Source organism: Macaca thibetana, chromosome 3 (assembly GCF_024542745.1).
Source record: "Macaca thibetana thibetana isolate TM-01 chromosome 3, ASM2454274v1, whole genome shotgun sequence".
Classification (NCBI taxonomy): domain Eukaryota; kingdom Metazoa; phylum Chordata; class Mammalia; order Primates; family Cercopithecidae; genus Macaca; species Macaca thibetana.
Genome location: NC_065580.1, coordinates 106,938,324 through 106,963,148, shown reverse-complemented (window position 1 = coordinate 106,963,148; position 24,825 = coordinate 106,938,324). Strand labels below are relative to the sequence as shown.

Here is a 24,825-nt window from a genome sequence, read left to right as displayed (position 1 = left end):
AGAAGGACATATCACCTTCATACCTATCCCTTTCCACAGAGGAAACACCACTCACAGAACCACAACATCATAAACTCAGAGGGAGTCTTACAACCATGAAGTCCAACCTTGCCCAGACTGTGTCCTGGGGACCCCAGGGTTGAGTGTGATGTTAATAGGTTTTTTCATGTTTTAATGGGCGTGGGGAGCTCCAAAGACTGGAGAGTGAGCACGGTCTTATTAACACATTTCTGATCAGCAAGTGCTTTCATTTTGGAATACTATGAATAATCCTTCCAAGGACTAGCAGCTCCACAAATGGGTAGCTTTACCTTTAGGTTTTAGGATATGCCAACTGTGCCAATTCAGTCCCATTCACAGGCCCAGTATTACTTCCAGGTTTCTTAATTTGGGCACTATTGATGTTTGGGTTGGATAATTCTTTGTTGTTGGAGCTGTCTTGCAAACTGTAGGATATTTAGCAGTATCTCTGACCTCTATTCACTAGGTGCCAGTAGCACCCCCAGCGAAAAATGTCTCCAGACATTGCCAATGTCCTCAGGGGGTAAAGGAATGTGCAAAATGGATCCCTTGAGAATTGCTTCTTTAGAAGCATCAATCTTAGGTACTGAAGATGTCAGGACACTTAGACCTCCAGCACAGAGACTGTGGAATCCACCCAGACCCTGTGTCCCAGTCACTCAGTCGGCCCTCTATGCTCTGAGGGGTGAGACCCCCGGTCCAGGCACCTCTCCCAGAACCCTGCCCGGCATCTCCTTGAATGAAATGGTACAGTGTCTGGCTCTCTCTTTAGTCCCACCCTCAGTTCCTCTCAAGCGCGACTCACTCACACAGGGCGTTGCTATGTTGAAATAGGGGCTTAAGAGACTTTAAAGGGTTTTGTCTACTCATTTGCCTCTGTGCTTTTAAAGCCATTTAGGAGAGCTTAATATATGTATCTCATAAATTTAAAACCAAGCTGCTAATCGCATCATTTTTCTTTTAAAGGGTATTGATCCAAAAGATGGCATTCCATATGAGAAGAAATTCTGTGAAGGTAAGAATTGCAGATGTCAGTGTGGTTATAACAATAGAGTATTCTTTTCTAGTCTGAGTCAAACTGAAGTGAGCAGACCACCTAAGTCAGAACGTGCTCGATGCTAGGATTTACTCTATGCTGACCAACTTACATTTATTTTCATGACAGATCAGAAAAAATAAAGTATCTAAAAGGTTCAGAAAAGTAGGAAAGGGGTCAGAATCTTAAAAAAGCAAAACAATTTGTTTAATTGATGTTTTTACTTGAGGATTAGGTTGCAAAATGGATAAAAGAGCAATGGAAATCCAGCACTTTTCCGAATAAGAAAATAAGCAGCAGTCATAACTGACATTTTTAATCTTTTGCATTTCCCTTTAATTACACTACAAGGTCAGACACCCAGACTTCTACTGATGGGATGAGTCTCTTTGTCCACTAGGCTAAAGATGTGTATCTGAATGTCTGAATGACTTGAGAGAGACTGCCAGGCTATAACCTATGAGGGCTTCCCAAAAATAGCTGGGCAAAAGATCTGTGCTCTAAGTGCCCAGATGGCACAAACATCTGGGCCACCAGTTCCACTGGGGAAACCTCACCACCCCATACATGACTGAAAATATGCTCCTGGTGATGCCAACACTTGATGGTAACATCACTGTTTTATGTTTAGGCAATGCTTCTCTCCCCACTTTCACAATCACCTCATTCATTCATTCAACAGGTATTTTCTGAACAACGATTCCAATTCTAACCAACGGCTATACTTGGTTCTGAGTTTTCTTGGACAAAAAGTGTATAGTCTTTGCCTTCTATTAATTTAAAGCCTAATTGTCTTTAAGCCCTCAGAGGGCAGGAAGAGGAATAGAAAATGTAAAGGCTCATTACATATTTATGCAGTTTAGGAATATTTGTTGGATGAGTAAAGAATGAATGAACAACTAAACCAATGAATGAAATATATGCAGATCTAGGTGAAACCCTGGTGCAAAGCCTCTTAGATTCCCCCTACACCCTACGCTCCCTGTGCCCTCCACGATGTCCTGGGCCTCCTCAGTCCCCATTTGTGTGGTCAGATAGTGGTTTCCATGAAGCCCAGGCTGGGGAGTCACTGCAGTGAGGCTAGGCCGTCCTCTTGCATGACTTGAGGAGTTTGGAAGTGGAAAAAGGAGGCGCCTCTCTCTGCCTCTGGGAGGCATCAACTGAGTCAGGATTTTAAGGAATTTCGAAGAATGAGTTCACAGGTGAATGATTCATGTGGTTGGGACTCAGAGTCAGATGAAGTGATTCTGAACCTCCAAACAGGGCTGCATGCAGACCTTTCTATCTCCATCTCTCCATTAATCAGCCAGTATTGTCTATCCAGTGTTTTTGCCTGTATGGATTAAGGGCATAATATCCTTGAAAAATCACAATTTCTCCATAAGATCATTAACCCTTAAAGTGAATTGTAATGGACATCAGTGTCTTTTCAAGAAAGCAGTTTCCAGAACCAAAATTTAGGGCATATTTCTGCTTTCAGATAAAGCTTTGATACACTTATTCGTCCATCATTCACTCAAGATGTTGTACAGCAGTTTGTTTTATGCTAAGCTGGGAAACACACCTGCATCTCTACATCTTAGCTAGCAGCTCCAATGGCCTGGAAATCTCATTTGGCTCCAAAATGCTATGCCCCTCACTCTCAAACATGCAAAAAATAGTAATGCACTACTGTTAAAATGCTCGGTGCCTGGAATACACACAAGGGTATCTGCTTTTGTAACTACCCAGTCTGGAGGCTCCAAACTACTCGAGTGCATAAATAATGTGAATAAATTGTGCTGCTTAGGTTCACAGCCCAGGGGAATCATTTTGCTGGGAGACTCAGCTGGGGCTCATTTTCACATCTCTCCTGAATGGATCACAGCATCGCAGATGTCTTTGGTAAGTAATTTTGGCAGTAATCATTCCAGATGTGCTGGCCTTTGTTTTCGTTTCCCCTTGCTGTCTCTAAATGTGATGCCAACTCCACACAGGTGCAAATTTCCCTCTTTAGCAAAATCTGCCATGAAAGGCATATCCACAGTCATTTCAGTCCTAGACAAATGGCAAAAGGTTCCTTCTACTCACTTCCCCAGCCTCAGCCCAGCTGCTGCCAGGAACCCTGAAAGCAGTAGTGCGGAGTCAAGAAGGTGGAGAATGCACAGAAAGGACAAAGCCCACCGGGCCGGCTTCCCTGTGGAGGTCAGGATGAGGCATTCTGGGGCCTGTCCAGCTTGTTTTTCATCTGAGCAAGCAAGAAGCTCTGGGCAGAGCAGGCTGCTCGGCTCCTGATAGCCTCTGCTGTGCTCCGTGGAAAGCGTCAGGGGACAGACAAGCCCGCCATCCATTCCCAAAGAGTGATGAGACTGTCTGGGAGGGTTTTTTAATTTAAAAAAAAAAAAAAAGAAGAAGAAGAAGAGGGCCACAAGGCAAAATTGCAAACAATGACAGACTCAGAGAAGGCAAAGAAAGGGGAAGGAAACCAACATTTATTGACTCTATATCAGGCATCAGGCACTATAAGAGAGATTTGCATGCATTACTCAGATGAACGACTCCTAAATATGGGGTAGACATATAATGGCAACTTTGTATATTACCAGTTCATCACCTGAGCACACACCTGCTGCATTATCAGGAGGGCCATTATCTTCCTCTCAAATTGTGCAAACACCTGGGGAGATTGTGTGGCAAAGGGTGGGAGCTGGAGGGTGCAGGGAAGGGCAGTCTGAATGCCACACACCCAAGCAGGGGGTACAGTGGTGTCAGATGGGTCACCTGCAGCTGGGGCTTCCTGTGGCCACAAGTTATCACAAGGAAATGTAACAAAACCTGTGCCTAGAGATAGCTACATACTTGGCAGGGCTCAGTGCAAAACAAAAGTACAGGTGCCCTCAGCAAAACTTGTTCAAAAGTTCCATTAAAGCTGCTAAAATATAAACACTTTTCTTTCTGTGGCAGTCTTCCTCAATATGTCATGGTATTTTCTTATTTACTATTTAATGTCATTCTAAAAAAATAATTAAATTTTTAAATTATTGGCATGAATGTTATGTTCATCGTCACATTATGCAATGCCAGTTTTACATGCCACTGTAACAGCACTGAACTCCTAGGCTGGTGGAATCACTAAAATTACACAATTCTTATGTAGTAGCTTGTCCCTGGAGGGTGCTTTCAGCTGCCCAGAAGACAGAAAAGGCAAGCCAGACTCAGGAAGGTTGGAAGGAGGAATAGAGGCTTCCCAGGAGCACAGGGTCACCAGACTGAACACTTCCTCGGGCCAGGAGATGCTTGGGGCAAGTACAGACCCTCCCAGGCACTGAGGCTTCCATCCTGAAACACTCAGGCCTGAGAGCTGCTGGGTTTCTCCTCCTGCCAGTGCTCCATAGGTCCCCAGGTAAGCCAGGAATCTCTCCTTCCCAGGGCCTGTCTCCCCAACCCACAGCAGTCAGGTGACTGACCCCCAAGAGTCTTCAAACCTCTGTGCAGGAACATGCTAATTATTTGGATGGGTAATGAGTTTGCCTCCCCTGCCCACCAGATGCCAGCACTGCCGGCTGGGGCAGGTGACAGCTGCCACCATGCCCAACTCCAATCCTCCTCTTGCCTGTGCCCAGATTCCCAAAAGGACCAAAGGGCAACATTGGAACACAGGCCTCCCCCATTGACACCATTTAGTTGCCACCTTGTGGGCGGGTCCAGCAGCTTCAGGGCAAGAAGGGGAAGACAGGCTGGGGAGTGAGTGGCCAGGAATCCATCTTGAGAGATGGCAGGAGGCAGGATCCAGAGTCGACCCCGTTTCCAATCCCCTCCCTCACACATACTCAGTTGGCCCATTGGACTTCACTCACATAACACAAATTCAAAAATAAGATTTTTAAGAAGTTCAAGATGGGACAGCACAGCATTAAACCCAGTGCAGGGCCCTTTCTAAGTAGAGGACCTCACGGGCCCCACTGTTGCACACACATAAAGCCCTGCCGGGGTCTGACACAGTGCACAGGGAACAGCAACTCTCAGCCTTTACTTCTGGATGGCCCTATCAAACAACACAATAAAAAATGTGAGGGCATTGCCACAACAGACTTGTCCCAAGAGCCACCCTGTCCGTTAGAGAAAGGAGTGGTGCCCCTGCCCTCGAGAAAGGGACATGGGCACAGTGGGGAAGCCCTGTCATACAGCCACCTATGGACGCGCTTCCCTCTTCCCTCTCCCAGAAAACTGAAACTGATCCAGAGAAATTAACCTGCAGAAACTATCATTTTTTTTTCTTTGACTTCCTCTTCCTAAAGAAATTGAATATGAACTCAAACACTCTCTGGTTGAACCTCTCCCAAGCCCCCACACTGGGCAAGCATAGACCTCCCTCTGTAAAGATGAGCAAGTGGGGAAACATCTGGGTATACATAAAAACTGCTCAGGAACACAAATGAAGAGTGCTCTTTTGAAAAATGTTTATGGGAGGAAAGAGAGTGACATTTTGTAAAATGTTAAATTCAGGTTCTCAACAATAACTGAGAGGAAATTGCACACATGAAAAAGAAGAACTCGGAAATCAGGGAAGACTGCCTTGAGGTGAAACAACTATCTGATCTAAAAATGCAGCGGCAATACTGACTTGCAAGTTGGATGGTGCAGAAAACAGGAGAGCAAAGCGGTCAGGCAGCTGGGGAAATTCTGGGACTCAGGAGAAAGGCTAGATGTGAAAATCAAGATGGAAAGAGGAGAGGTATGCAGGAACGGTCCTGGCAATTGAATAGAAACTGCAGAAAAAGAAAAGACATCAGGCAGAGAGGAAGCTGTGACTAAATAAGTAATGCAAGATAATTTTCTTGAGTTGGGGAAATCTGTCTTCAGCCCACAACCCCCACAGCGTGCCAGGCCAGGGTATAAAATAGACTCTGTGTTCCCTGCTTTTCCTTATTTATTCTGAGGATAAAGAAAACTCTTGGAATCATCCTGCCCAACAAACCAACAACCGGGGAGCATACTAGGAGGGAAAACCCATCTGGCATCAGACTTATCTCTCAACACTAAATTTCAGGAAACAGCGGAACAGCCTCTCTACAGAATTTTAAGAAGGAAAAATTGTGTCGAAAGTGCTCTATACCAAGCTATTGTTCTCACATGAGGACTACAGAAGCTTATTCTCAGTCATTCAAAGACTTAGAAAACATACAAGACATATGCCTTCCCGGAAAAAAAATATTTTAAGAAATACTCCAGTCTCTCTAAGCATGATATTGCAAAAGGAAGCACACAAAAAAACTAGATATAATTACATACAATTTTCAAATGTGTACAAAGTCAAAAAGATTCACAAAATTAAAAGACAAATGTAAAGCTAGAATATTTACAAAATATAAGGCAAGATTTAAATCCTCTAATTAACAGAGTTTCTACATAGCAATAAGAAAAAAATCTAATTTTTAATGATCAAGAACATAACCAGTAGATATAAAAGTTTCGTTTTCAGCAGTAAGAAACATAAATTAAGATAACAATGCAATTCATTTATCATTGTCAAACAAACAAAGGTAAAGGTGATAAAGACCCAGTTTTAGCAAAAATATGGTGAAACAGGCATGTTAATTCACCAAAAAGAGATGAAGTTACTAGAACTTCTCTGAAAGGCAATTTGGCAACATGTATAAGGCAACATTAAAATATTTGTGATTTTTAACTAAAAATTTCACATCTGCAATTTTCACATCTGTAATTTCACATCTGCAAATTTACTTTTAAAATGATCAATTATCTGCTCAAGAATATATGTACAGGAATATTCATCACAGAAGTATTTATTTATAAGAGCAAAACTGAGGAAAGAAACTAAAAATCAAAAAATAGGGGATGTAAAAATATACTACATTTGTACAGTGAAATTTTGTGCAACCAGTTAATACACATATTAATAGACATTTATTGGCAAGAAATATGTTTATGATAATTGGTTAAGCAACAAAAGCAGGTTACCAAATAGTATGTATGAGCCAATTTTGTGAATATATGTGTGTCTGTGTGCAAACAAAAAAATAATTGGAAAGTTGTAGGTCTGCATGTTACCTACCACTGGCTATCTTTGGATGGTGGAATTATAGGTAACTTTTTTTTTTCTCATTTTTCTTCATTGAATTTGTATGTACCAAATATTGTGATTCAAAATTTTGGAGATTTGTTTGTTCTATTTGTTTTGGTTTTGTTTTAGGCAATAGCTAAGGAAAATCAATGCATTTTTTTAATTTAATCTTTGCAAAAGCCCTCTGAGGTAGGTGTTTCTACAACACAGCCTCGCTTTACAGATTCTCAGAGAGATTGAGTGGACTGCCCACGGTCACACAACTAACAGGTGGTGGAATTACTGCCTGTCAGCATAATCCTGAACAAGCTGCTTAACCAGAGACTCTGTAAATGATGATAGTAACAGTGTCAGGAAAGGCCATGTGCTTCAATGAGCCTAAGGGCTATGAAAATGTTGTGGACCCGTATGTTGAATTCCAACCAGACAAAGTAGATTGACACCTGGCTCTGGCAGTGCAGTGGTGATCGTTAATGAGGCTGCCTGAAATCCTTGTACTTGTCCTCCCTGTTCCTGCACCTGGCCTCAGAGGCTGAGGAAAGGAGTGTCTCTCTTCATAACCTGGGGCCCACACTCTCCAGGAGGACAGTGGCTCACTCTGCAGTGTGCTGATTCTCCAGGAAAAAGAGGGGCCCACCCAGCAGACATTTTAAGAAAATCACTCCAGCAAGCCCAGCAGCTGGCCCTATCCTAGAGACTTAACAAGTAAAATTTAGATTGTAATAGTTTTCATCTGCTGTTTGCAGCAATGAACTGATTCAAGTGCTGTCGAGCAGCATTTGTTGGTAACGGTTTGGGTCACTCCCCACTCCCACGTTTTGGCAGTAAATTGTTTTGAGAAATGCTTGTGAGAATAGGCTGATGAGAAACCCAAATCAGGCATAACCGATAATTGGAATTCACCAGTCTTATCAATATGGTAATAATGCTATGGGTAGGAGGAACAACACTACAGTTTTAGTGTCATGTTGTCACCTGTTTTAAGCCCCTGGTGTTCTGGGGTTATTAAAATCTCTCTAGATTAACATTCCTCTCCAAGGTAAAAATTGGCCCAGCAACTCTCAGCCTGGCCACTTGGTAAGAAAAGGAGGCAGGACAAGAATAAGATATCTATTTTGCTTAGGATGTTGATACTGAACATGAAGCTTTATCCCCAAGTTATTGCCGAAATGATAACCACCAACCACTCCAAATTTCCAGTGACTTAAAACAATCATCATTTCTTCTCACCCGTGCATCCAGGGGTGGTCTGGGATCAGCAGTTTTCAACTGAGCTATGTTGGTCTTGGCGCAAAGCTTCAGGTTGGGCCCAGGTGTGTGCCACGTGTCTCTCATTTTTATTGGCTGGGCAATCTATCCAGAGCGTCTGCTTGTCATGGTGATGTCAAAGTGCAAGAAGGCAATCCGTGCCCTGTCCACCATCAACCCAACAGCCAAAGCCGGTCACGTGACCACAATCAAGCTAATGGGGAAGGAGGCATGACTGCCCACAGTGGGAGAAGGAAGAGAGTAAATATGCTTTATTGTTTTTATCTAATTACATATGTTAAATATATGACTGAGAAAAATGTGAAAATACAGAAATTATTTGGAAATTGTTAAAATTCCTCCTTAATACTACCACCCAGAGAGAGTCACCTTAACATTTTGGAGTATCAGGCTTGTTTTGAAATATTCTTTTAATATCCTTTTTATTTTTTTAAAAAAGTTAAAATGCCAATAATAGAGCCAATTTTAAGAAGTAAAAAATAACCCCACCATCTTAAATTTTTCACAGTATTTTTGCACTCTTTCCAGCACTCCGCCCCATGTGCATATATGTATATATGTGTATTATATATACACACATCATGCTGTACAAGAAGAGCAAGTTTGCAGTTGGCAGTTCTCTTTTTATTCAATCAATTCATAGGTATCTTCCTCATTACGACTTTGTTTTTATACTCATTATATTTATTGCTGTTCCATAATGTCCTTTTCAGGGGCCATGCAATAATCTACTAAACCACTCACCTATAGCAGGATGTTAAACTGATTCTTTTTTTAATTTTATTTTATTTATTTATTTCGCTATTATGGAGCATTGTCCTTTAAAAAAAAAAAAAAAAAAAAAAACTTCCAACTTTTAGACACTATTATCTACAGAATCTCTTCATTTGTGCAAGGAGTCAGCCTAGGTAAGAATACCAGGCTTAGCCAATATCCATGAGGTGTGTTGAGCTCAGACACCTCGTGTTTCCATTGTCTGGTTTTTCAGGCTTGTGGCAAGTGTAAACAAAATATCAGTTCTAACTTAGGTAAAAATTCTAGAGTCACATCTCTCCAGGCCCAGCAGCATAGCACTGTTCATGTGTCAATTAATTCAACAAATGCTAGCCAGGTCTACTATGTGCCAAGCCCTGTGATGGGACTGATGACAACGGGGAAAAGGATGGAAAGATCCCTGGTGCCCATAGAGCTTAAAACCCCATGGGGCAATGCAGACGAGCAAGTGGCAGCTCTAGAGCCATCAGTGCTGTAGTGTGCACACGCTGCCCCGCAAACTGGAGGAAAGGCTGCCTGAAGGGAGAGACGCTGTGTTCAAAGCAGAGGAACAGAGCTGGAGGTAGTTGGGTCCCAGCCAACATAGGAAGGAGTGCCCTAGCAGAGGAAAGAGCACAGGCAAAGGCTCGAAAGCAAGAGAGTCCAGCCTTCTGAGAAGGAGCTCGGTGCAGCTGAACTGAAGCTCATCCAGCACCAGGTGAGACAAGAGCCTAGAGAAGTGCATGGGAGGCGGATCTCAAAGGGCCTGGAGTTTATCCTGAAGACAAGCAGGAGCCATTGAAGGGTTTTAAACTGAGAAAGGGGCAGATTTGAATTCTAGAACATTTACTCTGATTTCAGTGGGCAGGATGGAATTATTTGGTTGAAGGGGAGAGAGGTGAATCAGGCAGCAAGAGCAGCTAGGAAAATTCTAGTTGTAATTCTAGTGAAAGTGTGCTAAGCTGGAAAAGTACAGAGGGGAAGAAACAAGATGGACAAACTCAGAAGCTGTCTGGATTCAACAGTGGATGATGCACCCTTCCCATCCTGTATACTTGATGAGGGTTCCTCAAGACATCACCCTATCCCAACCAGATGGTTCACCGGGTTGGGGTTGACCTTGGGCTGTCCCCCGGCATCCCTGCATCTGGGGGAGACTGCCTAGAGCTCATTGCCAATTGCAGGTCTTCCCACAGAGTCTCAGCCAGCCTTTGGAGACTACTAAAGAGCCATCCCTGCTAGGAAACTTCTGGTGCTTTTTGTCCCTTTGTACCAGACCCCACCCCCCGACCAGCTCCTAATATTAATAGTTATGGTGAGAATATAATTTATTGTCCAAACTGGACACTTTGAGAGAAGAGGGATCGCTACCATAATTATGCCATGACAACAGGCATTAACCTGGACTGGCTCAGACAAGACTAGATGTCTATGTCTGGCCACCCTACTGATGGAAGGAGAATCACGTAAGCTGACTCCATAGTCATGACAGTGCCCAGTGGAGAATCTCAAGCCCCTAACTTACATGCAGAATAATCTCAGACATTGACTCAAACAGACTAGGGTTCAAATCCTGGCTGAGCCACCTACATTCACTTCTTTACTCTGAGCTTTAGTTTCCTCATCTGTAAAGTATAAATAATGATGACTATCTTGTCAGAAATTGGGAATCATTTCTGTAACAGGATGTTAAAAATTGGACTATATATTTCTACCTACATTTTAGCCAATGTGGACAAATTATTCCCACCTTCCCACCATCATATTTCTTCCAAGTGAAAGATGAGACCATGTCCACAGAACCGGCAAAGGAAGGGAGTGAAGCCAATTCCACAACCTGTCGCTTATCTCCAGAGTCAAAGGTCCAGAAGAGTTGAGGCTGGGAATGGCCGGTGTCAGAGGGACAGTGGGGCTCAGCTCTCCCTGTGGGGTAAGGTGGGTGTGCTTCCCCTGCACCGTAAAGATGCCACTAAGAGAACTGGATAGGGGTCTGCAGAGACTAACCCTAAGAGGACTGGTGTTGGACACTCCCATGGGGAATGTAAGAGCAATGACCGAGGCAGCAGGACAGAAAGAGCATGGGCCCTGGACGAGGACATGAGCCCCAGGAAGGGAGAGCTAGCCTGGGCCACTAGACATCCTGCAGAGGATGGCCTGCAGGGGCAAGGTGACTTCACAGGGCTTAACCTCCAGCAGAGCAGGGCTGAAGCAGCAAACTTAAGTGACGAGTGGGGTGCAGAGAATGCACTCACTCTACCATGGCAAGTTCAGTCACCCGTTCTCCACAGTGCCTCTCAAGAGCCCCACGACAGCCCTCATTGTAGAAAGTCAGCTTTGGATATCTGCCCAGCTAGAGGCAATCACATCTGACTGTACCTCTTCTCCCTCCACCGCAAGCCTCAGCCAGCAAGTGGAAGGAAAATCTAGCCAAGTCGACAAAGAAAGTGGACCACATTCCCAATGCTGAGTACAGATGGCCAGTCTCAAGTCCAGGGTGGACAGGGAGCAAGAAGTTTTACTTAAAATTGTGAAGACTGAACATTTTTCTTTTCTGAAATGGAATTGAATATAACCAGAAGAGTATATGTTATCTGATCATGAGCACAGGCATAATTGGGCTGGTCTGGATTTTCTTCCAGGGCAAGGGATGAATTAGCACCACAGATGAGTGGGCAGTGGGAAAAAGGAAGGAGTTGTCTCATAGCACCCTGTGGTCCTGCCTGTCTCATGTGCCAGCGAAAGACCTCAAACTCCAGCAGGAGTCTCCCTTGGGGTCTGATGATAGGAATGCATGTTACAAATCAAGACCCTTCAGGGAGCCCAGACATGTTTCGTTCCATTCCTTTGCTGCACCGAGGACCTGATCATATTGTCTGGCAAGCGCAGTAAATGCTATAGAAAAACAAGTGGGTATTGTTTTATAATGGGCCCTTGTGCCTTCTATGAGGCTACTTGATACTTCTTTGCCTTTGTCTCCCTATAAGGCAGAAAACACGTCTGTGTGTACATGACCCCATCCCAGCTGTATCCGCTGAAAAGGAATCCACTGTCGGGCATTCTCCGTGCAGTGGCCCCTCTTCTCTCCTGCTCTTGCCATCCTCTGCTTAAGTAGTGGGGCACCCAGGAGTCCTGTTTACAGCTAATTAGATTAGGAGTGTATTCATCTGGAAAGATATTTGTAGTTCAATAAAGACAGTATGAAGACTCTCTCTCATGGTTCCACAGACACGAAGGGTTCTGAGTCTCATTCCGACCTGTCTGCTCCCTTTCTCCTTAAACAACCTGAGCTTCTCTCTGAAATATCTAAACCTCAGTAGTCAGGTTCAAATCGACCTACTCAAACCACAGGAAAGACCTCAACTTAGAAAGATGTCAAAGGAAGACGAAGAGCAAATCCAAAAACACTTTCGTGCTGGTTTTGTTTTTTTTCTTTTTTCTTTCAAGGGAAAAAACAATCGCTGCTTGAGTTGTTTGTTGAAAAAGAAGAGGAGGTGGAAAGATCATTGAGGCCAGCAAGGGATGCTGCCCTCCTGCCTCTTCCCCCATCTGTTCAAAAATTATTTCCAAAATATTAAATGCTGCATTTCACTGAATCAGAATTGCATGATGGGCTGGGGGAGGGGGCGATGAGAGAAAAGCGATTCTGAAATACAATTTCCCAAATGTTTATTTTGCTAGCTAAGGCTGTTGCCGATCCTATTATAAAATCTTTGCACGACCCCTGGCAGGCTGTTGTCTGTAGGGTAAGTAGACGCAGATTGAATTTCGTGCTGTGTCAAGGACAAAATGAATCCTTAATCTAGCTGCTGAAAATGCATATTCACTAGAGAGCAAAGTGGCTCCATCTCTCAAACTTATATGCACTTCATTTCTCCCGTTGAGATGATTTTGTATATCAGGTTTGGCTACTCTTTATTAACCCACAAACAGCACAGGCAGTATCGAAGCTCTCACCCTACTCTCACTCACCCGCCCTGCTTCCCGCTCTCTGGATTTATCACTGCACATAAAGCCTCCCTTAAGCACAGAGGAAGATTTTCATGATGCATACAAAATATGGAAATTCTATCTGAGTTACCTTCGTGTCGACTCCAGAAATATCTAAGCATTATAGTGCTTTCTTATTATATTTTAAGACGAAGAAAAGCTATTGTTTAGTAAAACTGGACAAAATTACATCTTGTGCTCCTCAGCCATCTTGCAGGCTAGTGGATTAAAGATGCTAGGTAATGAGGAGAGAAACCTCAATCCTAGTTACTTCTCATTGATTCTGTCAGAAAAAGAGAGTTGTGTTCACCATGGTGAATTCTGCTCTCCAGTAGCAATCAGGCCACAAGAGACAGAATGTTCTTCCGTTTCCTTTCCCTGTTCATGAACAGGCCAGACGGGCCGTTCCTGAATTCTGATCAACTCGACGCCCTTCTCTCCCTACTCAAGGTGAGAATCCGGATCTCTCACCTGCCAGCCATGTAGGGTGCACTCCCAGGTTCATTGTTCTGAAAACATCCACCATCTTGGCCCTGCTGCCTTCTGAGAGAAGTAAAAAGCCAAAAACCAGTCGTTATGAAAACTACAAGAGGAAATTATTTTAAATTCCATATTTCTGAAAAGCATTTATAATTACTCAGCCCACACACCTGCTCTGCCAGTACATGAAATACTTCTGTATCAGAAGGCAGTGTGAGTCCGTCAATGCCTGTGCTATCCAGCCTGCTGCTGCAACTAGAGGACAATCTCTTGCCCCCTGGTTAATTATGTCTGTAACCTGCTTCACTCTCCCCCACATTCCTTAGCCATCAAATGGAGCTCATGAAATTACTCATCACAGGGGAAACACCTAGAATCTCAAGTTCATTGGGATATGGAAAGAGAAAATTCCATCATTTAAAAATAATGTTGGGTGGTTGGAATTAATTGTAATACACTGTTCATTCATTTTTTTTCAACTAATTCCTTCCATGCAATTCCTTAGAAGGAGTGGGAGTAGGCAGAGATTATCCAGCCCAGCTCTAGTCAAATATCTAGGGGGCAAGACTGGATTCTACATAATTTCCTAGGGAAATCATACAGAATTTCTACTCAAGGAAATGGTTTGGAGTTTGGGCAGAGTGATGAGCTAAACCACAATCCTGGAGGAATATAAGGAAAAGCATGCATGAAGTACAAAGTCCAAAGATTCCAGAGGCAGAAACTGAGGATAGCATCGCTAAGCCTGACTGCTAAAGAGCTCAAAGGAAAGCAGAGCAGAAAGCAGCAAAGAGGTCATGATCTCATGTTGGTAACATGTATTTCAGAGCCAACAAGAATGAGTAGATGCATCAGCTCTTCTTAACAGGGCAGGATATGGGCTCAGCTGTGGTCACAGAGTCCCAGATTTGGTGACTTAAGATGAAAGTGTTTCCTTTTATGTAGTAATCCAGAGGGAAGCAGTCCAGGGCTGGGGGAAAGTTAGATCATCCTCAACATGCAGCTTCCATCCTGGGGTCCGAGGTAGCTGCCCCTAATCCTGCCACCTGTCACCTGGAGAGAAGAAAAAAGACCAAGTGAAGGCACATACATCCCTTGGGAGAAGTTGGCACGATGGTGGTAAATATCACTTCTTTCTCATACCCCATTGTCCAGAACTTAGTCATATGGCCACACCAAGCTGCAACAGAGACTAAGAATTGCAGTCCGTGGCTGGGCAGCCCTATGCCCAACTATCACTGTTCTATTATTAAAAACAGAGAAATAGATAAAGGTGGATAACTGGGGCTCTAGAGGTGAAAAGTACCAGCTCAGCTTCAGAAAATGTAAAGTCTAGCTGGGAAGATAAATAAGCTCACAATAATTAACAATAATAATAATAATAATAATATAAAGCAAACATTACCATGTGCTTACCAAATACCAAGTATCTTATTTAGCATTATCTTATTTAATACTTGCAATGGTCTGAATGTTGGTGTCCCCCAAAATTCATGTTGGAACAAATACCCACTGTTAGTATGACGAGGTGGGGCCAATGAGAAGGGATTAAGTCATCAGGGCTTCATCCTCATGGCTGGGATTGGTGCTCTTGTAAAAGAACTCCCTTGCCCCCATGTGAGAATGCAGCAACAAGGCACCATTTACGAAGCAGAGGCCTTCACCAGACCCAGATTTGCCAACACCTTGATCTTGAACTTCCCAGTCTCCAGAACTGTGAACAATAAATTTCTGATGTTTATAAATCACACTATAAGGTATCTTGCTATAGCAGACTATGGACTGAGAAAATATAGCAGAATATGGACTATAGCAGGAAAGGGACTAAGACAATACTGAAATGACTCTACTATTATATGTATTTTATAGATAAAGAAACTGAGACTTAGCAAGTTTAGCTAACTGACAAAAGGTTAAACATGGAGCCCAGACACAAACTGAGTCTGTTGGATCCTAGAGTAGAGGTCAGAAAACTATGGCTGTTGGGCCAGACGCTGCCCTCCCTGATTTTGTAAACTAAGTTTCACTGGAACACGGCGATGCCCATTCATTTACATATTGTCTATGACAACAGCAGAACTGAGCAATCACGACAGAGAGAAAGAGAAACCTCAGAGGTTGGACTCTTGGACCAGCAGAGGGTCAAAGAGGAAATGCTCTACTTTTTCCCTGAAAATGACTTATTTCACTGAAGTTGAATGTGCATCGAATAAGCATCGTACCAGACCAAACAGCCTACAAACCTGAAATATTTACTGTCTAGTCCTTTATAGAAACAGTTTGCCAGCCCCTGCCCTAGTGCTAGAGGGTTAGGTGCAATCAGCTAGGCATGCACAAGCTACCATGAGACCTAGAAGAGGATGCCTAAGAGAGAAAGGCCAGGGCAGGCGAGGAAGGCTCTGAGAGGAAGTCCAGATGTAGCCAACTCTTGGCTGTTGATTAGCAACTGAGCAGTCAAGACAGTGGAGCTGGAGGAAGAGCTTGTGGAGAGACCTGGAGGTCTGAGGTGGTAGGGGTAGGTTCAGGGGGACCCAGGTTGTTGAGGGGGGTAGGAGAGGAGGGCTGTCAGGAGAGGTTGGGGACATGGAGATTCCTTGTGGTGGAGGATGACATTGAATAGCTACAGAAGCCTGCAGATTAGGGTTTCCCTTCGTGGCCAGTCATTGCAGTCATGTAGGGCACTTATTCAAAATGAGATTCTAGGGCCCCACCACAAACCTACCCAATCAGGATCTGTACTTCAAAGAAGCTCCCTATGAGACTCTGGGAAATACTACTGAAGATGTAGGAAGACAGTGAGGAGGCAGGGCCCCTGGCCAGAGGTTGCTGCAGTCACCCGGGGCCAGCAGATGTGTATGCCCAGAGGGGTGGAATGGCAAGGTTTTGGGACCGCCTCTTGGTATAAAGTGAAAGAGAGGAGAGAAAGAAAATGAGATCGTCATTTATGATCACAGTCATGGGGAACAAGAGCCCAGGTCAGTCCTGGTGAGCAGGTGGCCCCAGTGAGCTCTTCTCCACTTTCCCCTCTAACTTGACCTTGGACTTCCGGTATCAAATTCCAGTTATTACCCCCCAAAAAGAAAAACTACCCACATCCCAAATTGCAGTCTGGCTGTTTTAGAAATGACTAAACTTTTACAGAATCAAAGGTATTAGAAGAATCAGCTTCGAGGATGTGTACCTCTTCGTGCTCATTTCTGGCCCTTGGAGGAATTTGTTTTTTCTGTTTGTTTCAATGGCCTTAGAAAAGAATTTATTTGTGGTTATCTCTGTATATGAAGAGGATATTTTATACTCTTGTTTTCTTGCTTTTATGAATCTAAAAAAAGTTATTCAATCACCCTGGGGGGGAAAAAACAATGGAAGGAAGGGAATTCAGTAGAAAGAGTTTAACTGTACAATGCGTTCTCATTTGGTATGCGGCAGTGAGAGAAATGCATCCCTCGACTCATTCATTGAATAAATAAATCATAAAGTTAGAGCTTAAGTAATAAATAATAGAAAAGGAAAGGAAAGAAACTAAGAGGAGCTGACAAGGTAAAAATAAATAAATAAAAAGAGCTACATTCAAGCAAAATGATGAAACATGGAGTATTATTTGCCATTTTGTCCTCTTTGTATTTACGTGTCATATGCTGCTAGAATTTTTTATTTGATTGTTTATTCACTGCCCCCATAAGCTTTCGGACTGGCAGAGGGTCGAAGAGGAAACACTCTACTTTTTCCCTGAAAATGACTTATTTCACTGAAGTTGAATGTACATCAAATAAGCATCGTACCAGGTGCTGAGCAGTTATTGCTACTGGTCTGCTGGTGTGTAGTATATTTTAAGTCACTAAATTTGGGGGCTACCTGTTACATGAAAATGTATAACTGCAATGCTTGGTGTTTGTTGGTGTCCTTTGGACATGACATGATGAATTTAGCCCTGGGGTTTTGCATGCGGTGTTAGCAATGCTGGAACTATTTCCCCCTGGCCCCTCTGTGCTTGATTCTCTCTTCCTAGCCTTCCAGGACTCACACATTAGATAAGGAATCTTCCTTCAAGATTCCTTTCTTGAAAGCCCCAGATGTGGGACAGATGTCCCTTCTATGTACTGACACAGTACTCTGGACTGCCCTTCATACGACTAACAACCAACTTTTATTGAGTTCTTACAAGTCTAAATGTCATGCATAGATTATCTTTTTTAATTCTCTCAACCACCCAATGAGATAGGTACTATTATGAAGTTATTTTTATTGGTAATGAAACTGAAGCACAGAAGGGTTAAGGAAAGAGTTCTAGGTTACCCAGATGGGAAGTGTTTATTGTCTGTGCCTCTCTAGAACGGTGAGTCCCATGAAGAAGGAGCCCACGGCTGCCTGGGATGATGTCCAACAGAGTGCCCAGCACAGTCTGGTGCCTGATGTTTCTCCCTCTCCCCTCCCCTTCCCCTTCCCCCTCTCTCCACCCCTGTTTTCCTCTGTGTGCCTCTGTGTGTGTAATGAATCATAGGGCCACAGGGACTTTCCCTCAATATGAGACTCATCTCACTGCAAGGGAGATTATATGGTTTACAAATCAAATGCACAGAGTTAAATTACTTTCTTGAAGTTGTCTATATTAAATCCTTAGTTTATGAGAACTGTGCTACCTAATCCAGTTAAGCCTGAGATGACAGAGGCAGAAACCAGATGATGTATCCTGTCTACATTCTCCCAGAACTTCATCTGCCAGGCCCCACTGGAAGACAGACCTCCAGAGCAGTGGTGTGTGCCATCTCCCTGGGGGCCTTTCCCCGGGATGTGTCAGGCCAGACAGGCCCTGGGTGCAGAAGAGTAGGGTGTGTGTGGGTTTCTGTGTAGGGTCACATATGGTTTCCGTATTTGTCCCCAAAATATTCATTCTCCACTCTTCATAAATTAGACACGGCCTCCATACAAGAGAAAGACAGAAGGAAAAGATGGCGGCAGCTCTCAAATCATCTGTGCACTTCAGAACTTTTCACCCAAAGCAGTATCTAGGAGACTACCCCCTAAACAGGCAACCAGGAAGCCTCATGTTCAAGGACTGTCTAGCCCAGCTTGGCCCATTTTGTCATTTTATGGGATTTGGCAGCTTGGGGGCAAAGCAAGGAGCAGATACAAGTGGGCTATGGGAAGCCTCTCCCTTTCTTGTTTCACCAGAACCTGGGTATAAACTGCTATTTACCATAAGGGTTGGTCATTTAATTTGCTGCTGTTTGTCTGAGGTATGAGTACTTATTCTTTATTAGAGGGAATATCCAATCTGATACATGTTAGTTGCTCTAAAGTGTTTGTAGAAGGGAGAGAGAGAGGAGAGGAGGGAGGAAGGCTGCCTCATAGAGTTGTGTCATTGAATTGAACAATTTGTGCAAGTTTCCTGTCTCAGTGCCTGGCATATAAGGGGAACCCAGAATTAGTTCCCTTCCCCACTCTGGCTTAATGCAAGTTATCTAGGAAACAGCACATCCAAGCATCGTAAATAAGTAGACATTTATTTATAGGACAGATTCATGTAGCAGAGGCTACAGAAATGGGAGTCGGGCAGGAAAGTGTGTGTGAGGGCCAAGGAAGGCTCAGAAAGTTGCATAATGTGGTGTTCCCACAATAAAGGCACTAAGGTGATGGGAGGGGTGGGGACCTGAGCAGATGGGAGGTGGTGTGGTGGCACGGTGGGACTGAGAGACAGAAAGCAGGAGGAACCCTGCTTACCTTCTGCAGGCACCACTGCAGGACAGATGGAGGAGGAGCCGAGAAGCCAGCTAGTGGAACTGGGAGACCTATGGTCCCAACGTTAAGGAGGTAGTCCTTGTCTCTGATTCCCGGGCCTTGAAACTCTCCAGCATTATTAAAAATACCAACCCAAGAGCTATTTTCTTTTTTTTTTTTTTTGGTAAAGTAACAATTCCTCATGTGCTTTGAGATTTTAATTCTGGGGAATGGATAAAACAATGCTTATTTAACTGGTGATGACATTTTTCATCTTTTTCCAACAGTGGTTACTTAGATTCCTCCACGTGACTTTGTACTGTTTGAAAATAATCAATTCAGGTCTAATGCAGGTACGTGTAATAGAAAAGGGAATATACTGTGCAGATCGTCCACAGCAGTGCAGGATGGAGAGAGCCCAAATATAAACAGTGAAGGAAGGCACTGAGGATACTGCCTGTTTTGCTGGAAGACTGGCAGAATCAGATGAATGAGGGATTGGTGTCATTACTCTCTTTCTCCCATGCAACAAAGCTTTAAGAACATCAATTGCTTGCTGAAGTTAGGGCTTAAAATATTACCAAATTCAAATTATTGTATTTACTAAATATCCATAAAAAATGGGAACCAGTGGGCTTTGTCGATGCATGGAAATACGCACACACCTACCCACGCACAGGGAAACGTTAAATGAAATATTACACAAAATAGTATACACGTGCCAACTATGCCATAAAAATAAATATCTATCATTGATAAAGGTCAGAAGAAATTTTGAAGCAATGCGGTAGTGATCTAACACTCACTAGGTTGCTCATGCTCTTTAAGTTTGGAAAATTTTTCTTGGTAAATATTCAGTCTTTTCCACATATGTACATTTAAGGTACATTTAAAACGAGTTTCCTAAGAACATAAATGCTCAAAAGGAATAACCAGGAGTTGATGAGGAAAATCTTAATTTGCATTCCTCCTGCCTCAAATGCCTGAAATATCTTGGATATAATGTTGCATGAATAAAGCTTTTAGTGTTTAATGTGATAGGACTTAAACATTCTCTTTTTGCTAGGGTCTATAAAACATTTGCTATTAATAGCCACTGCTTTTCATTTTTATCTACCAAATTTACTTCTATTGGTCTGCTCAAACCTTTTATATTATCTGGCAAATAAATATCACTCCTCTTAAACCTGGGACAGTTCACTTGGAAAGGGACACTAGGTGGTCTGCCCTAAACATGATGCTTCACATAGTAGGGCTCTGACTTGTCAACCTGCTTCTGACTGTCTTTTGGTCTTCCCCACAGTCTTGCTGAAGTAAATAAGGTGATATTTCTATAGCCGTTGGAGATACTGAAACTGAAATACATCTTCCCCAAGTTTGCACACTAATGACAGTAAAACCTTGGCTTAACATCAGAAGTGAAGTCTAAAACATTCAACCAGGAAAGCACAGGCTTGCTATATTTTGAAGCTAATTGAATGACCAGGATAAACCTATGCAGCTGGTCTGCCTGGGCCTTCCAGGGCTCCCGCTGAGGAATGCAAACTTACCCTGGCCCCAGTTGTGATTCAGCACCAGCCACTGTCCACTCCAGCTGAAATCCTGTTGGGGATGATTCCAAGGCTGACTGTGGTTTCCAAGATATCAGCAAGGATTCCAGGAATCTCCCAGGTAGCTGAGCCCCATTTCTTCAGATTGATCCAGAGAGAACTGAGCTTGGAGAACGTTAGGAACATGGAGATTCCACTTCCCAAGACAGGATTGCCTGCCGTTTTCCCACCTACCCTACCCCTCCTCTCAACATCCCGTCTTCCGCCACTGAAGACAAGAACTTCATCACCCACCCCTGACTGAGAATGAGGGCTACAGTGGGTACGGAACCTATTTCCAGTGGTGTCAGAGCCAATCATGGAGTTTTCTTGATTTGTGTTTCTTCTCTGTATTTGTAGAGCTAGACATAGAAGACAGATCACCTGATTTCTAGAGCAAAGCCCTTTCTCTACTTTGCTGGCACACTTCAGAATTATTTACCCCTCCCTTAGTGTGCCAGGCTACAGAGGGTATCTCTATGCCTGCATAGTTCTTGTCTAACTCCTTCCTGTGAAAGGGAGAGCAGACCCAGACAGAATCAGAAACCTAGTTCCTCATCCAGTTTCCCAAGTCTGGAGTTACCATTGCACAGATGACAGAGAAAAAGGTGAGGGAGTGGGGCGGAAAAGAACTATCATTCTTGTACATTTCAACGTGTTTTGCAGGTTACTGACTCAACACAGCTCATAAATTCTGCCTGCATCTCACAAGCCACTTGCTTACTCACTATCTCTGCTTAACATATCTTGTGAGTTTCATCCATTCTATTTGTTTTTCTTGTCTTGTCTGGCAGAATTGAATATTCTCAAATCCTACAGTAAACACACATTGTAAGCAGAAAGATGTAGGGAAAAATAAGATAAAACACAGAGAAAAGTTTTGCTTTATAGTGGCAGGAGAAATAGAAACCCAAGCAGAATAACTGAGTCACAGTAATGGTGGAGTTTTGAGCAGAAAATGGTGGGTGCTGAATGCTAAGGGGTGACAGAGTACCGGTCACTGAGACTGCATGGTCCTCCAAGATTTACTGGGAGCTTTCTTTCCATGGGGTTGTTTCTGGTTCTTTAAAGAGGATAAATCATCATTAATACAAGTGCATCCCAGGACGCCATACTTCCTGACCATCTCCTCCCTCTTCCAGCCCCAACTGTGCTGGAAATCACACTTAGGATAAGAATAAGGATGGAGGTTTCATGGCATGTGTGGAAGGAGGAGGCAATTGAAGAAGGAGGAGCAGAGGAAGCTCAGAGACCTGCAGAAAATATACAGGATATCACAGGATGACTGCTGCTTTTGAACACATTTGTTTGTTCTAAGAATTATTTTGAAAGTAAACACAGTAAAGGGGTTCATGTCTTAGTCCTTTGAATAACAAAAGCAACAAGCATATTGTCCAATTCAAGCCACGTATTAGTTTCCTTGGCTGCCATATAAAAGTTCCACAGGCTGGGTGGCTGGAAGCACCATAAATGGATTGTCCCCGAATTCTGGAGGCTGGAAGTCTGAGATCAAGATGTCAGCAGGGTTAGTTCCTTCTTGGCAGTCTGTGAAAACATTTATTCCATGCCTCTCTTCCAGCTTCTGGTGACAGCTGGCAATCTTTGCCATTAACTGGATTGCAGAAGCATCATTCAAATCTCTGCCTCCACCGTTGCGTGGCCTTCCCCCCCGTGTCTTCGTTTCTGTCTCTTCCTCCTGTTTTATAAGGACCAGTCATAGGGGGCCCATCTTATTCCAGTGTGACCTCTTCTTAACTAGTTACATCTGCAACAACTCCAAACAAGGTTACATTCTGAGGTGGGAGGTGGGGTGAAGACTTCAACACATCTTTTTGAGAAACATAACTCAACCCATAACAGTCCACAATTAAGAAATATAAATTTGCATTTTATTTATTTTGAGTTCTCATTCTCTATCTCTCTGAAAGTAGGAGGATTGAGTTTTTCCCAGTTTAAAGATTTGTGGTAGATTTCACATATAAACTGTCCTATACACGACACAAATTGTTAACCATGGTTATCTCACTAGAGTTATCTCTTAGGGGAAGGTGATGGGGGGCTTTCATTTCTGCATTGTAAGTGATTATGTTTGCATTTCTAAAACAAACCCATGTACTACCTTGCAATAAGAAAGAACAGTAAAGACATATTTTCAAGGGGTTAATGGCTTTTCTTTCCCTCACAGCCTCTAGCATCAGAGTCTCTTTAGGAGAGGGATCTTCATGGATGAGGAAAAAAGCAGGAGATCAGGGGCATGTGCCATTTGGAAAATTGTGCTAAAACTACAATTGCTTTGACATGCTTGTCTTTAGATATACTTTAATATATTTTAAATTTTAAAATAGCATTAAAGGAGGACTCAAGGTTTTCACGTTTACCCAAAGGGAACATGGATTTTCAATATTGAGAAATACAGAGGCTTCTTGCAGCCATTCATGGAGGCTTCCTGTCAGTGAAGGCAAAAAAGGAATATTGGCTTTTAAAGGTTTTATCCAAAGAAAGATGCCCAGATAAAATACGAGATACTCGGTCAAATTTGAATTTAGGATAAACAACAAATTTTTCAAGTATAAGTATATTCCAACCATTGCATGAGACATACTAATCCAAAAAATTATTCCTTGTTTGCCTGAAATTCAAACTTAACTGGGCATCCTTTATTATTTATGTATGTATTTATCTATTTTTGAGACAGTCTTACTCTGTTGCCCAGGCTGGAGTACAGTGGTGTGATCATGGTTCACTGCAGCCTTGACATCCTGGGCTCAAGCAATCCTCCTGTCTCAGCCTCCCATGAAGCTGGGACCACAGGCACATGCCATCATACCTAGCTAATTTGTTATTTTTTGTAGAAACCAATTTTACCTATGTTGCCCAGGCTGGTTTCAAACTCGTAGGCTCAAGCAATCCTCCCAAAGTGCTGGGATTACTGGCACGAGCCACAGCACCTGCCTGGCACCCTTTATTTTTATTTGCTAAATCTGGCAGCCCTATTCCAAACATACCAATTTAGATACGCTTTTTCTAAAAATTAGACCACAGGGGAGATTAGTCCCAGAAGTCACTCATAAAAAGAACAATACAAGGTTGTAGCTCATCACATTTTTCTTTGTTGATTTTGCACAAGCCATAGAAATGTGGTTCAAATGAATCCTATTTTTGTCAACACTTTGTATCAGGAGTTCTTGACAAATTGTGCAGGAGTTGCAGGGGATCCGTGAGCCTCCTGAAATCACAGGCCAGGTTAAATACATGTGCATTTTTGTGGGGAAAGGAACCACAGTTAGATTCTCTAAAATGTCTGAGACCCCCAGGAAGGTCAGAGGGCACCACCTTAATGCCTTAAGGCCATAGCTTTGAACCCAGGGAAGGCATTTTTTTTTTCTGAGGGATTGGGCATTATTTTTCAGATTAATTACTTTTCAGATGATTGACTTTCTGATGGCCTAAACTGCAAAATGGAGAAAATCTCAGAAAATGTAAGAGTGGGAAGATCAGTCTGCTAAAGCATCCCTCCCAAGTGCTTGAGATGCCAAATGTCCTGCATGTTTTGCAAGAGCTGAGTAGAAGACAGGTCAAGGGTAGTGCTGATCATTGTGACTTCCCTGATGAAGCTGAAGGTTAGAGGCATCTGCCTTGAATACCAAAAGCCCTTAAAAAGAGAGATTGAGAGTGGGAGGCGGACAGACAGAGAGCGATGCTCAGGCCATGAATTTTCTTACTACCTTTAGGAAATAAATGACCATTTTGATAATTGCTACTTTATTGTTTTCCTTAGAACTCTTTCATCAATCTACCAACAGCCCTTACCGATGAGCTCGACTGGCCCCAACTCTCTGGTGTTACAGGATTTCTGGACTCCACTGTTGGGTAAGGGTCTTTGCATGCCCTCAGACATTTCAATACATCTG

The 24,825-nt window shown here is 43.1% G+C and overlaps 1 protein-coding gene across 2 annotated transcripts in view; it reads left to right on the top strand.

Moving 5' to 3' along the window:
* The window catches only part of AOAH (acyloxyacyl hydrolase), a 207,417-nt gene that overhangs the window by 97,295 nt on the left and 85,297 nt on the right, over positions 1-24,825 (top strand). For both annotated transcript variants that reach the window (XM_050785510.1, XM_050785509.1), the window contains exons 10-12: positions 988-1,036; positions 2,847-2,941; positions 24,693-24,784. In XM_050785510.1, coding sequence (XP_050641467.1) covers positions 988-1,036; positions 2,847-2,941; positions 24,693-24,784 — 236 coding nt within the window. The remainder of the gene's footprint in view (positions 1-987; positions 1,037-2,846; positions 2,942-24,692; positions 24,785-24,825) is intronic.